This window comes from Oryza glaberrima, chromosome 2 (genome assembly GCF_000147395.1).
Source record: "Oryza glaberrima chromosome 2, OglaRS2, whole genome shotgun sequence".
Classification (NCBI taxonomy): domain Eukaryota; kingdom Viridiplantae; phylum Streptophyta; class Magnoliopsida; order Poales; family Poaceae; genus Oryza; species Oryza glaberrima.
In genome coordinates this window covers 16,688,069-16,701,135 of record NC_068327.1, presented here as the reverse complement: position 1 = coordinate 16,701,135, position 13,067 = coordinate 16,688,069, and the positions used below count along the sequence as shown (strand labels likewise).

Below are 13,067 nucleotides of genomic sequence, written 5' to 3'. Positions count from 1 at the left end.
GGGGCAAATCCGCCCGTTTGAACGCAAGAGAGAGAGGGGAAAATGGGGGGAAAGGGAGAGGGGATCACGGGGAGTGATTTCCCCCACTTTATTGCACGTGGGGACGGCGGGATGCGGCGGATTTGGCGGTGGCGGCGGCGCTTGGCGCGGGTGGAGCGGCGGAAGGACGGGGATGAAGGGTGGGCCCCACCCGTCAGCGAGGGTGGGGGGCGGGCCAGCCCGTCAGCGGCGCGCGCATGGGGAGGGGCCGAGTGGGCCGCGGGGAGAGGAGAGAGAGAGGGGGAGGGAGATGGAGATGGGCCGGGCCGGCCCAAGGGAGGGAAGGGGGACTTTTAGGGTTTTTCTTTTTATAAAACTTTTTCAACTTTGTTTATTTCTTCTTAATTATTATTTGTGCTCTGAAAATTCCACTAAAATTTATTTACACATTTTAGGCTTTTAGGAAATATACAAAAATCCTCTAAGCCTTGTTTGACTTTTACTTTGCACATTTTAATTTTTGGAGGCTTTCATAGAGATTTTAATTATTCTAGGCATAATTTTAAAGGATATATTTTAGGGTCGTTTTTGGGACGTGACACTCCAGCCGCCCGCTACTGCCGCCCTAGGGGCCGCCGTGCCGCGCCACCACCGTCATCGGCATATCTGTGCCGATCTCTACCCCGGCCCCTACTCTTTTTCCCCTATCGGCCTACGAAACGCCGCCGCCACGTTCACCATTTCTCTCTGCCACCATTGCCGCCTCCAGCCGCGCCGCATCGCCTCTCTGGTCCACCTCGCGCTGCGCCGTCGCCTTACCCAGCACCGCAGCCATTGTGCGCAGCTCGGCATCCACTCCGTCTCCCTCCTCCACCCCTGAAGCAATGCTCCCACCGTGAACCCGAGACGCCACTGCCATTTTCCACCTCCAGCTGCCGCTTGCCGCCGCTCCGAGCCATCCCCGGCCGTCGCACCTTCCTCCATCAGCTTCGCAGCGACGAGGGGAGGTCCGACGTTCGCTTCTCGTCATCGGGAACCCACCAGAGCTCCGTCCTCCTCGCGCGCTGGTAAGCTCCACCTCTCACCTCCTTCTCCGGCCAGCGATTCACGCCATCTCGGGCCACCTTTCCCCATCCTAACCTCTCTACCACCCTCCCTAGGTTGTCCCGCACCTCGGCCATCCTTTACGCACCGCCGGTCGTCGCTCAAGGCCGCCCGCGCCGTCTTCCCGAGAAGGCGTCCCCGCCGCCTGTTGCCCCTTGCCGCCCTGGCGCTCGGTGAGCTCTCCCTCCATCTCCCCTCCTTTTTCCCCTCCTCCCCCGCCCCCTTGCCCGCGTCGCGCCGCCGTCGCCGGCGGTCGTCCGGCGTGTGCCGCCGCTGCCTTGTCGGGTTGGCCGACGAGCCAGCCTCCCCTTTTGCCGATGTAGGTCGCGCCCGTGGACCACTCCCGTGGTCCGGGTCCACGGTGTCGTCCCTGCCGCGTGGACCGTGTTCACCGTGCGCCCTCCCCCTTGTGTCACTGACGTGTGGGACCCACATGTCGGCGCCGGCTTCCCTTGTTGATGTCAGCGACAGTCCTTTTCCTTTGTGAAAATTTTTAATAATTGCGCAATAAAATGGTAATAATTCTAGAAATTCGTTTAAAATGGCTCAAAACTTCTAAAATTCATATCTAATTCATTCGAACTCCGAATTGGGCCATTCAACTTACAAAATTCATCTAAATATAAGCTCTACATGTTTGTTTACTTTTTATGTACTGTTTGCTTGGTTTTTATTATAGTTTTTCCTCATTTTGCGTGCCAACGTGTAGAATCCGTCGTTTTGGAAGATCGTGGTCGCGAGGAAAAGAGTTCAGAAGGTTGAAGTGAAGAAGCAAGGCAAGTCACACATTCCCCTTGAGCATTTTGATACTACTTTACAAATGTTTTACCGTTTGCAAATAAATATGCATGTTTTGCTAATTACATGGGATCCGGATTTACCTATCTGCTCGCTTGTGCCATGTTTACTTTTTATATGTCCCTTGTCAACCTTGGGTGATAAATCGACTAGCTCATGTTACTTATGTGACACAGCTAGAACTATATGTTTAGCCATGCTTAATTGCCACTAGCTCAGTTGATGGGATAATTGCAGTATTAGACCTTGTTAGTACAAGAACGAGCTGCATGCTCGAGACATCCGACCATGTTTCATGGTCGTAATTATCCAGCTAAAATGCCAATGAATGGTGGGCTGTGGGTGCATGATTTTGCGAGACGCACCTATGGCAATTAAGGATCGGTTCACGGGAAACCCTAGAAGACTTACAGTGCTTATCACAAGCAGGAGTGGGTAACTGCTTGATCTGAAGTATAGCTCGACCCTTCCCTAGGCACCGGTGGCGAGGGTGGGCGTGATGGAGTTGGGTCGGCCGGGGTGTCCGGTTGTCCAGCTGCCGGATTCACCGCGGCGCACGAGGGGACTTCCCACTGCCTTGCGAGGAGTGGGGGTGAAATCTTAGCGTGGTGTGGATGGTTAGGGGAGAGTTATATGAAGGGTCTTGTCACAATCACTCGACGTGGTGATGTGTTCATCATGGGCACATGATGACACGGTGACATGCCGGTGGATTGTGTCTTGTGGGTACAGTTGTGCACCTCTGGCCAGAGTAAAACTATTCGAATAGCCGTGCCCGCGGTTATGGGCGATCGACTAGATTCACCGTGATTAGTCTCACACTTAATAAATCGACCCAATGCACTATAGTTCAGGTGGGTTGGTTGGGCCTGTTCAACGTGGTGTAGCGTTGATCAATGGAGATTTAATATTACCTTACTCAACAGTTTTACTGTTTTGCTCAATAAAATGTTTTACAACTGCCTTTATGCAAATAGCCACAAACCGTCCTTGTATCCCCTTGCACGTCTGCATCATTGGTGTGGCTTGCTGAGTACGGTGGTTGTACTCAGCCTTGCTATTATTCCACCTTTTCAGAAGTGTAGTGCTTCTAAGCTGAAGACGAAGTTAGAGGACCAAGTCTCAGACCCCAGTTGAGTTATGCCTGTGGAGTGGAGCTGAAGCCCCGCTAGGATCGCCTTTTTCCGCTGCTGCTGCTTTCGTTCAGGTATGAGGACTAAGTGCCTCTTTTGTAAGTATTTTACGCTTTATTTACGTTTGGAACTGTATATTACTTGTCGTTTTGTGTACCCTGGCTGGTCCTGGACAGTGATTTAGCACATAAAATAGTCTGGAAATTTAGGCTAAATTTCTGGGCGTGAAATAATTTCCCACCCGTCACTGATGATTGTAGGCCATCTATGACGGGCCATGGTTAATGATCTCTCATACTAGATCATATGTGGTGGGTCACAACTACGGTCCATTACAAATAACCTCACATCCGCTGGCATCACGGATGCGGCACTGATGAGAAGGCTCATCAATGCCGGATTGAGAACCAACACCGATGAGGTGCACAATTTGCACCCAAAAAAAGAAAAAGAAAAAAAGAAGCTAGCTAGATCGACTCAATTCGAGCTAATGCTTTGAGCCCAAAAATTTTCCAAATTTTTCTTCGTCAAACACATTATTTTCAATACCACAAGTCACAATGTGAATAACAAAAGTTTGGTACAAATGCATCGCTACTCAAATCAGAATCCATCTAATACCCAATACCTAGCTATTTATCCACTGCATCATCAAAAGGAAAAACAACATCAACAAGGGAGATAGAAGAAACCAACATATAAGAAGACAGAATCCATAAAAAAAAAATCCCTGAATCCCCAAGATCAGCCACCGCTTCTACGGGTCGTTGCCTCCATCATCATGGGCCCAATCCAGTCCTGAGCTCACGCGCGGTGGTCAGCAGTCCATGGCAAGGTGGAGGATGAGGGAGTGAGGGAGGCACGGTGACTGGCGTGGACATTGAGGAAGTGCGTCGCCGCTGGACTGGGGAAGGAGACAGGGCCGCCCCTGAGCTTGCGGTGGTAGATCTTGCTCTCCCAGGGATCGTGGCGGTCGGATCTAACTGCCCCAATCTCATGGCGACGGATCGGCCGGCTTGAGGATGTTAGGAGGAGGCAGTGCTGAGGAGACAACATTGAGGAGATGAGAAAGAGGGGGTGACGGATGCGAGTAGGGGGAGGCACTCATGGCGGCGGTGGATGCAAAGAGGAGGAGGCACACTACGAGAGAGAGAGAGAGGTGGAGAGATAAAGTGATGTGTCAATTAAAAAACGGGGTAGCTTACCGGCTTGTCAGCTCGATTCCCTTTGAGGTATCGGTTTCTTTAAGAAACCGACACCAATATCCTACGTATGAGTGCCGATTTTTTTTGAAACAGGTACAAATATTATTGGTGCTGTTTTTGTAATAAACCGACAGTTGTAAGAGTTATATGTGCCGGTTTTTCATGAGGAGTTGGAAGAACGGGAAAGCCTTCCAGTTTTATATGTATCGGCACACACGAGGCCGTCCCTATTAGAGTTTTTTAAAGTAGTGTTTATAACTATTTAATATAATTCCAGAAAATGAGGAACATCTGTCGAGTTGTGTAAAATACAATCCTACTCCGACTGTAAGGATCCAAAATTTGTAGCCCGTGTGTCTGGACTGCAAACATCGCGCTACACTGAAAAAACGTCAAATTCCATTTTATTCACTTACAAACATAAAAGAGTCAATACATATCTATGCTGCAATCCAGACATGCATGATACATAGACAAGACAACACTAGGAAACTAGATTACACTCCCGGGGACATTGGCCAACTCTAGAGCAGCGACTTGAGCGACCGCTCTTTGACAGTACGCTTCTTCACCATCTTCGGAAATGGCATCTTCTCCACTGCAATCTTCCCTTTCCTCTTCTCCGCACGGGCCTTGCCGGCACCACCAACGACGTAGTCCTCATCGTTTTCCTTGTCGCCGCCACCGGTGATCGATGAATTGTTGGACAGGTTATCGACATCGATGTATTCCATCTTTTCTTTTGCTTTTAGGAGTCCCTTGTGATCTTCTTCACTAGCTGAAACTACTCCATGGTTGCGACGATCCTTCCCGCGGAACGGGCCGAAAAGATCATAGAAGTAGTAATCACCACCTGAGCCATTAGTCGACTTCTTCCTCCTCTTGCGTCGCTGGGAGATCGAGCTTGTTGGTACCGTCACTGACACTGAGGACGACGATGCTTTGGAGCTGCTTGGTGCAGTCGCAGTCGCAGCTGCTGCTTTCGAGCTTGATGCTGCTGCTGCTCCCGGTGAATTTCGTTTGGCACCGGATGACTTCGCAGGAGGAGCTTTGATCTTGCCAATGGCGTCCGCCTTTGTTGGACCGGAGCTGCAGGTTGCCGCTGCTGTCGCCGATGCACCGTTCTCACTGCTGGGAGTGTAGGATGAGCGGCTCCTTGCCAAGTGGTAGTCGCACAGGGTGTTTGGCCCGTCGACGATGCTTCGGCAGTGCCATTTCTTGCCGTCGTTCTTCTTGCAGAACCAGATGGTTGCCTCCTTGTCCTCGCTCTCTTCGGTTTTCATCACCATGTCCTCCTCCTCCTCCTGCAAGATGGGCTCGTCGTTCCCCTTTCTCGATCTCTTCCTCGCCGCACCATCTTTCTTCAGGCTGTGGGCAGCAGGTTTCTGATTCTTGACCTCCTCCTCCTCCTCATCGTCGTGATTCCAGATCTTGTCCTTCGATTCCATCGTATCATCTTCCAGCTCCAGCTCGCTGTTGAGCACGAAGCTTGCCCTTCGGGGGATGCGCACCAAGTATTTGTCGAACGGGGCCTCCTGCAAGTTCTGAACAATTGAGGATAAATTAACTCAGATGCAGAAATGAGCAAGTACTTAACGTGTGTCGTGTGGTGCAATGGTGCATTGCATCACGTATATTTTGCAGAAGATCTCTAATTACCGGAGCAGTGGTGTAAGCAGCGACACAGCAATAGATGGACACGCTCAGGTCTAGTGCTGTTCTTGGTAACGGGCAGGCACGCCCATTTTCGCTGATCCCCAACCCTATAGCTAGCAAGCCAAAAGGCCGAAATGCAAATCGCAAAATCATAACGCAGATAAACTCTTCCATTTCGTATGCCCCACCAATTAAGCGACTTCTCACTTCGATCGCGAGATCTCTGATTCTGGCGGCAAGGACGAACGAACCCTAGCTAGATCGCTAGAACTGAACGGCGAGGCAGAAGAAAAGTGGCAAGATAATACATGCTGATTGCTCCGATCGATCGAGCCGCGGCGAGGTATACATGCAGGGAAGGATGGATGGCGGAATGGAAACAGGCCGAGTCGCAGGGAGAGCAAGGTGAGATGGGGACGGAAGCTGCTAAGCTATATAGCTAACCTGGGAATCGCTGGAGTCACCGAGGAGCTCGCATGGCAGATCCCAGGGCGAAAGGCTCTGCTCGCAGGGCCCCTCTGGGCCGGCGAGGCCGACGTCGACGGCGGCGGCGTCCGCCGCAGCAGCAGGCGCGGGCGGCGGCGGCGGCGGGAGCTCGCTCGCAGTCGCAGTCGCAGGCGGCGCTTCCGCCTGGGCGGAGAAGGCGGCGGACGCCGAGCCGAGCAGACGGGAAGCGGCCCTGCGGATCCGCATGGCAGCGCGCGGCGGGAGGCGCACCGGCGAGGGAGCGGGGGATCTGAGGGGTTAGGGTTTGGGGGAGGATTGGGGCGGAAGGGAGGAGGCGAAGGAGACGTACGTCAGCGTGGGTGGGTTTATGGCCTTTGCTCGGCGTGTTTTTTTTTATATATATTATTTTTTTTCACATGCTCGCTTGCTTCGTTCGTGGTTTTTTTAGGTTGGGGAATACGCATATTAGGTTGATTTTATTTGGTTCACCATTTATGTTTGACAATAAGTAACAAGTAATGTTGGTCGCCATCCTTTTTTTTAAGTATAAGACGTTTTGATTTTCTTCTTATTATTTTTACACATGCTCGCTTACTTCGGTAGTTTTTCATGGAGTTATGGTCTGTGTATATTAGATTGATTTTATTTGACTCACCATTTAGGTTTGACAAGAAGTAATGTTGGTTACCATCTTCCTATTGTTTTATAGTGCAAGACGTTGTTATTATTATTACTCTCTCCATCTACTTTTAATACTTTTAATAGTCATATTTCATCTTGGCACATAAGCCAAGGATAAGCAATTCTACTTATCATCTATTTAAACATTCTACTAGTCATTCCTCGTAAACAAACGATTTATTGATACTCCCTCCATCTACTTTTGATAGTCATATTTCATCTTGACACACAGACCAAGGATAAGTAATTCTACTTATCATCCATTTAAATATGCTACTAGTCATTTCTCGTAAACAAACGATTCATTAATATTTACATTTCTCAATGCTCATACAACCAATCTTGTGTGGAAGAATAGAGAGTCATGCATTAAATTCGAGAAAGTCATTAAGATGATAGGTTGTTGGATTGAAATATGGCTATCAAAAGATTTTTTAGATTTTGGAATATGACTATCAAAAGTAGATGGAGGGAGTATTTACATTTCTCGATGCTCATATAGCCAATCTTGTGTGTAAGAATAGAGAGTCACGTATTAAATCCGAGAAAGTCATTAAGATGATAAGTTGATGGATTGAAATATACATATCAAAAATAAATTTTTCAGATTTGAAAATATTACTATCAAAATTAGATGGATAGAGTATTATTATTATTATTATTATTTTCACACACGCTCACTTCCATCGGTGGCTTTTTAGGAGTTATGGTCTGCGTCTCCTGTGCTCTTGAAGTCACAGACGATAATGGTCGGGTCTACCCATCTAACTTCAGATTCCTATGTGCTGTTCACTGAATCACTGTGCTTGCTTCACTCCTTGTTCTCCTTGTTCTGTAAAAAAAAATAAAAAAAATCGATGATTGGTACTTTGGTAGCTGGTATCGAAGCTGACAGGAAAATTAAGGGCCGGCGACCGGTGTGGTCACAAAATTCTGTAATTCATAGGGTCTTTTTCTTTCTGATTGACATGGCTCAAACTCCACTAAGGCATTGTCGCACTGATCCATCTCTTACATTTGAACTGAACACAGTGTATAATTTTTAAGTGAATTTAGTGTTTTACCCAAAGACTTTAATACCTTCCAATTTGGCAACCATCTTTGTAGATTGGTCGGCCAGTCAGACTGAAACCGACACAGAGTCGGCCGGTCAGACCATGGGCTGGCCGGTCTGACCGCTCGATACATGTCGGTCTGACCGGCAACCAGTGCCTGGTCTGACCGGACTACACATCCAGCAGTACCTGTATATCAGCTTCAAATCCAATTATCTCCAAAACCATTTCGCCAATAAACTCCAAATATCAGAACCAATAATCTCAGATGCCAATTGTTCATCACAGAATAAGAATCAAACACACTTTGATTTTATAGTTTGGTGTTATAAGAGTTGTTACATATTTTTACAAATTTGGTTTAGCTTATGTAAGTTTGACTTAAAAAAAACATCAAAGCTCCATATAATGTAAAATCGAGGGAGTATTTAAATAGTTGATTCTGTTTAACTTATTTCTGATTACATGAAAGATAGAAACAAAATCCTTAAATTTTGCAAATTAAATTCAGAAACAAAAATCATAACCATAAACAAATTTACAAAAAGCTTGCATCATGCTAGATCTTATGGGACACTTCAAACTTTCTTCTTCTGACATCGCCAAATTAATTCAAATGCAAATTCTTGTTGTGCAAGCTCCAAATTAATTCAACTGGAAATTCAAAACAAATCAAATTCAAATCATTGATTCAAATAACCGCATCTTAGGGGAAATATTCCCTAAAATGATGAACCTATTTTTAAAAGGAATAAGTTCACCAGCCGTCTCTCAACTTTACGTCGAGTCTGTATGACACCCCTAATCCCCAATACTACAAATCTTCACCCCTAAACTATACAAAATCATGCAATTTAGGTCCTATAGCAGGATGGATCTCTATTTAGCCAAAAAAAAAATTATGGGGCCCACATGTAAGTTAGAAGAAAAACGTGGGGTCTACCATCTCTTCTTTTCCTCTTTTCTTCTTCTCTTTTATCCTCTTTTCTTTATGCTATTTTCTTCTCTTGTCTTCTTCAACGAGCGAGGCCACCAGCTGCAAAGGGCGAAGCGGCGGCGAGCGAGCGTGGTGGCAGGCGGCGAGCGGAGCGGCGGTGGGCTAGGCAAGGCAGGGAGCGGCGGGCGGCGGGTGGAGCGGCGGCGAGCGAAGTAGTTAGGGGGCGGTGGGTGTAGCGGCGATCACTGAGAGGGTGGAGGAAGCTCGTGGGCCTCCCAACTCCCTCTCTTTTCTGTGAATGAACTCGTGGGCTTGCTGTTGCAGTCGTGGTAGAGGTAGCGGTGAACGCCCCACAGGCCCCTACAGTGGATTAGCTCCCTACCACGCTGGATTGCTGCCGGGTCCCCTCTGACTCCACCCCCCAATTCGTCGCGGGCATGCTCCACGGCCTCCATGGTCGGTCGCCGCCTTCCTCCCCGACCTCCGGGCCAGTCGGCGGCTGCCTGCGACCTGGTGCTCTCCGCCGAAACCACCTTATTACCACCCTACTAGTTGATTAGAGTGGGTCCAACTTATAAGGCTTTGTTCCTTCAACCATACCACTACTGGCTTAACCCATTTACAAGAAACAAGGATGAACTTGTAAGTGAGTCTGCCCATCTTATGGATTGGGCTACGCAGTTCTGGAGGACGGGTTGTTGCATAAGCTGATGCAAACATTCCTTACTATCTGACCATGACACCTGTTAGTCTTGGGTGATATCTTGTATTCTAGGTTTGTCTCGTTTTATAATCAATATATCCAATGTTTTGTGGAATTCTTTTTGGATAGGAAACATTCCTTAATCACCCGAAATTATATTTGATCCACTTATAAGTATAGCATAATTAAAATGTTCATAGAAAAGGGACATGCCACAATCCATACATAATACATAAATCAAACAACAAGGGGAGATCGAAACACTTCCATCGTTTAATGGAAACTCTAGAGCAATTATTTGAGAGACCATTCTTTAATGTGCTTCTTAGCCATCATTCTGCTCTATCCTCTACCATCTATTGTTTCCCTTTCTTAACATGGGGATTATTGGCACCACCAACAAAGTAGTCTTTGTCGCTTTGCCCATCATCACCTGCGATCGAGAAATCATCAAACAAGTTGTCAACATCGATGTATTCCTTATTATAATCTCTTTCTTTTATGAGGACAATGTTATCTTGTTGTAGAAACCCCTTGTGTTGATAATCAATTGTAGCTACTCGACCTTTGCTGCTATCATCTTGATCCTTTCCATGGAATGGGCTGAACAAACTATAGGAGTAGTATGCATCCTCACTTAAGCCATTTCCTGCCTTCCTCTTGTGTGACTGGGAGTTCTTTTGTATGCTTGCTGATGCTGCCCTCAAACTTGATGGTTCACCAGTTAGAGTTGGTTTGAAACTGGATTTCGGGAGATGAGACATGGTAATTGTACAGCATGACTTAGAATGGGCGGTTGCAACTTTCACACTAGTAGGGGTGTTGGAGTGGCTCTTTGCTAGGTGGTATTCACACAAGGCCTTGGGCCCATCGACGATGTTTTGGCAGTGCCACCTCTTGCAGTTATTCTTGTGATAGTACCAAACACTAGCCTTCTTTTCGCCAAAATCTTCTATCCCCTTGTCTAACATGACCTCCTCTGGCACCAGGGGTTCCACATTCATATGATCATTTACCATTTTGGTCTCACCATCTTGTTTCTCCTTTTGGGATGGGTTCAGATCCTTCATTTCCTCACCCTCCTGTTGTTTCCATATCATGTCATATACTTCCATCTCTTCATCATTATCATTGTTGAATGTGAAACTTGCCCTATGAGGGATGTGCACTAGATACTTGTCGAACAGGTTCTCCTACAAGTTTCAAATAGTACAATCGAGGTGAGATACAGAACAAATAAAGTAATTTTTTTTAGATAATGGAAATGTTTTACATCCCTGGCATCTATTAGCAATACGCAACAGAAATGTTTTTGTTGCTTAAAAAGGAAAAGATAGAGTGATGGGACAAATCCTAAACTACTCTAGTAAGGTGACCAGCTAACTTACTGGATAAAGGAAATCACACATATTTTCAATTAATTCAATGTACACTATGCCATCAAAAGCAAAATGAAAGAACCTTTGGCTACAAATTCCAAGTGTAGCACAATTGTGCATAGTATCTTGCTCACTATGTAATAGCATCAAAGATCAAGGTTGAAGCTAGCTGGTAAACATGAAGATAACCAGCATGGTGAGTTTAATAAAGCAATATAAACTGATCATATGTGATGCGTGCATGGTCTAAAGTACACAAGAAACCACAAAAATTTTCAACCACACCAACTGACCAACACTCAACAAGGGGCAAGCAACAAGCCATAGAGCAATCAAATAACTCTCAGATATCCATATATAATTGTTGCATTCATTTCCAAAATCCCTCAACACTAGCTTTCCTGTGATGGCCAAATCTTCGGGGAAAGAAGCCTGAAGAGCCTACAAGAAAGCATGATCCCGCCAATCGATGTGTCTAATTTTTGTTGTTCCTCGATCTGACTAATTTTGTTGTTGCTACTTGCCACTAAGCAACCACTCAAACCAGAACTTTGTGATTCTACATCTCACATGGATGAAACCTAAAAAGCATCCGAGAGTGAGAAAAATGGTTGTCAACCCCCAAATTCCAAGAGGAACGAATCAAGCAAGATAGGTAACTTGCATTGAGCATTAATGCTAGCCTAGAAGAAATTATTAGTAGAGGGAGAGCATGCGAAAGGGATGGTAGGGGGATATGGGGATGGAAGCTCACCAAGGGATTGGGGTTCTCAAGCTCGCAAGCGAGATCCCAAGGTGATTGGTTCAGGCTGCATGCACCCTCTAGATCGACCACAGGGTTATTGAGATCTCCGCCACCACCATGCATAGGAAGCACATACATCACTAGCTCCGACGAGAGGTTGCTGGAAGATGTACGCGGCCCTCCAGCCTGGGTGGTGGAGTAGGCCGGCCGAAGCACCCTGGTAGCAGCTCTTCGGAGCCGCATAGCTGGAATCAAATCTTCGGTAGGCGGCACGGTAGTAAGAGAGCAAGATCTGAAGTTGCAAGGGTTTGGAATTTGGGGGATGGGTGAAGAGAGGGGTGGGTGAGTGGGTTTATGCCTTTGCTCCATGTCTCTTGTCTTTGACCTCCTCTCCACCTGGCTCCTTTTCTCCTCGTCTATGTGAGAGATCTTCTGTGGCATACCTTTGTATGCACCCTGTGGGTATGGGTCTTGGTAGCCAAATATGGAAATCAATGCTAGTGTTTATGTCCAGTAAAAGACCTTCATGCTATTGTTCCATGAGGTGTTTATTGGTGGTTTGTGTAGTGTTATCTTGGCCTCAAGAAACTTTACAGGACAAAACAAAGTTCGGAGATTTTGCTGCAATCATAAATAGTTCATTATACTTTGGCTCTTCATTTAGGCCCTCACTTGATTTTAAGAATTCCAAAAAAAAAATTCAATTCTGGTTCAAAGTAGTACCATATTTCAAACAGGTTCTTTGGAATTTTCATTGGTAAAACAAAAGTGAGGTAATATTGAACAATTTTCAATAAGTAACGCATACATTAAAATATATAATAAATAAATATAGTTTTTGAGGAGTACTTAATACGTGACATATCTAGGATAGCAGATATTTAAAGCATGGTTTAGCATCATTTGGCCCAAGGTATGCATCATATTAAAAGGATGGCCCATATATACTTTTTAACATGAATATATGTTTATATTCGAATATATATTATGTCAAATAGCTTTAACAAGATGTGAAATACATCATCATTTGGCCCAATACATATACATAAATGAAAAAAAATGGCACTGCATAATTTTTTATATAAAAGGTATGCCAGTTAAAAGCTCAAATTCACTACGGTTGCTGTATTCAAACCTCGTGACCAAATAATGAGATAAAATGTGTAATCGTTAACCACTCCTAGTGGCCAATTGAAGTTTTGCCACTCCAGCGAGGTGTGTGGCAATAGATTTATTACTTTGTGA

The 13,067-nt window shown here is 46.1% G+C and overlaps 2 protein-coding genes across 2 annotated transcripts; both read right to left on the bottom strand.

The window, feature by feature from the left end:
- Positions 1-4,743: 4,743 nt before the first annotated feature.
- LOC127764793 (uncharacterized) lies at positions 4,744-6,568 on the bottom strand. The gene is made up of 2 exons (XM_052289710.1): positions 6,320-6,568; positions 4,744-5,763 (listed from the first exon to the last, which is right to left on the bottom strand). Exons 1-2 carry the CDS (start codon positions 6,566-6,568, stop codon positions 4,744-4,746), a joined length of 1,269 nt encoding a protein of 422 aa, XP_052145670.1.
- A 3,486-nt stretch (positions 6,569-10,054) lies between these two features.
- Positions 10,055-12,191, bottom strand: LOC127762546 (uncharacterized). The gene is made up of 2 exons (XM_052287049.1): positions 11,832-12,191; positions 10,055-10,891 (listed from the first exon to the last, which is right to left on the bottom strand). The coding sequence occupies exons 1-2, from the start codon at positions 12,189-12,191 to the stop codon at positions 10,055-10,057; spliced, it is 1,197 nt and encodes a 398-aa protein (XP_052143009.1).
- Positions 12,192-13,067: the final 876 nt, after the last annotated feature.

Bases quoted from the DNA above. Each gene is read 5' to 3' on its own strand.
- LOC127764793 (XM_052289710.1), bottom strand. From the start codon at position 6,568: ATGCGGATCCGCAGGGCCGCTTCCCGTCTGCTCGGCTCGGCGTCCGCC. The intron at 5,764-6,319 runs GTTAGCTATATA...TCAATTGTTCAG, and splicing joins GTGACTCCAGCGATTCCCAG to AACTTGCAGGAGGCCCCGTT.
- LOC127762546 (XM_052287049.1), bottom strand. From the start codon at position 12,191: ATGGAGCAAAGGCATAAACCCACTCACCCACCCCTCTCTTCACCCATC. The intron at 10,892-11,831 runs GTGAGCTTCCAT...TGAAACTTGTAG, and splicing joins TTGAGAACCCCAATCCCTTG to GAGAACCTGTTCGACAAGTA.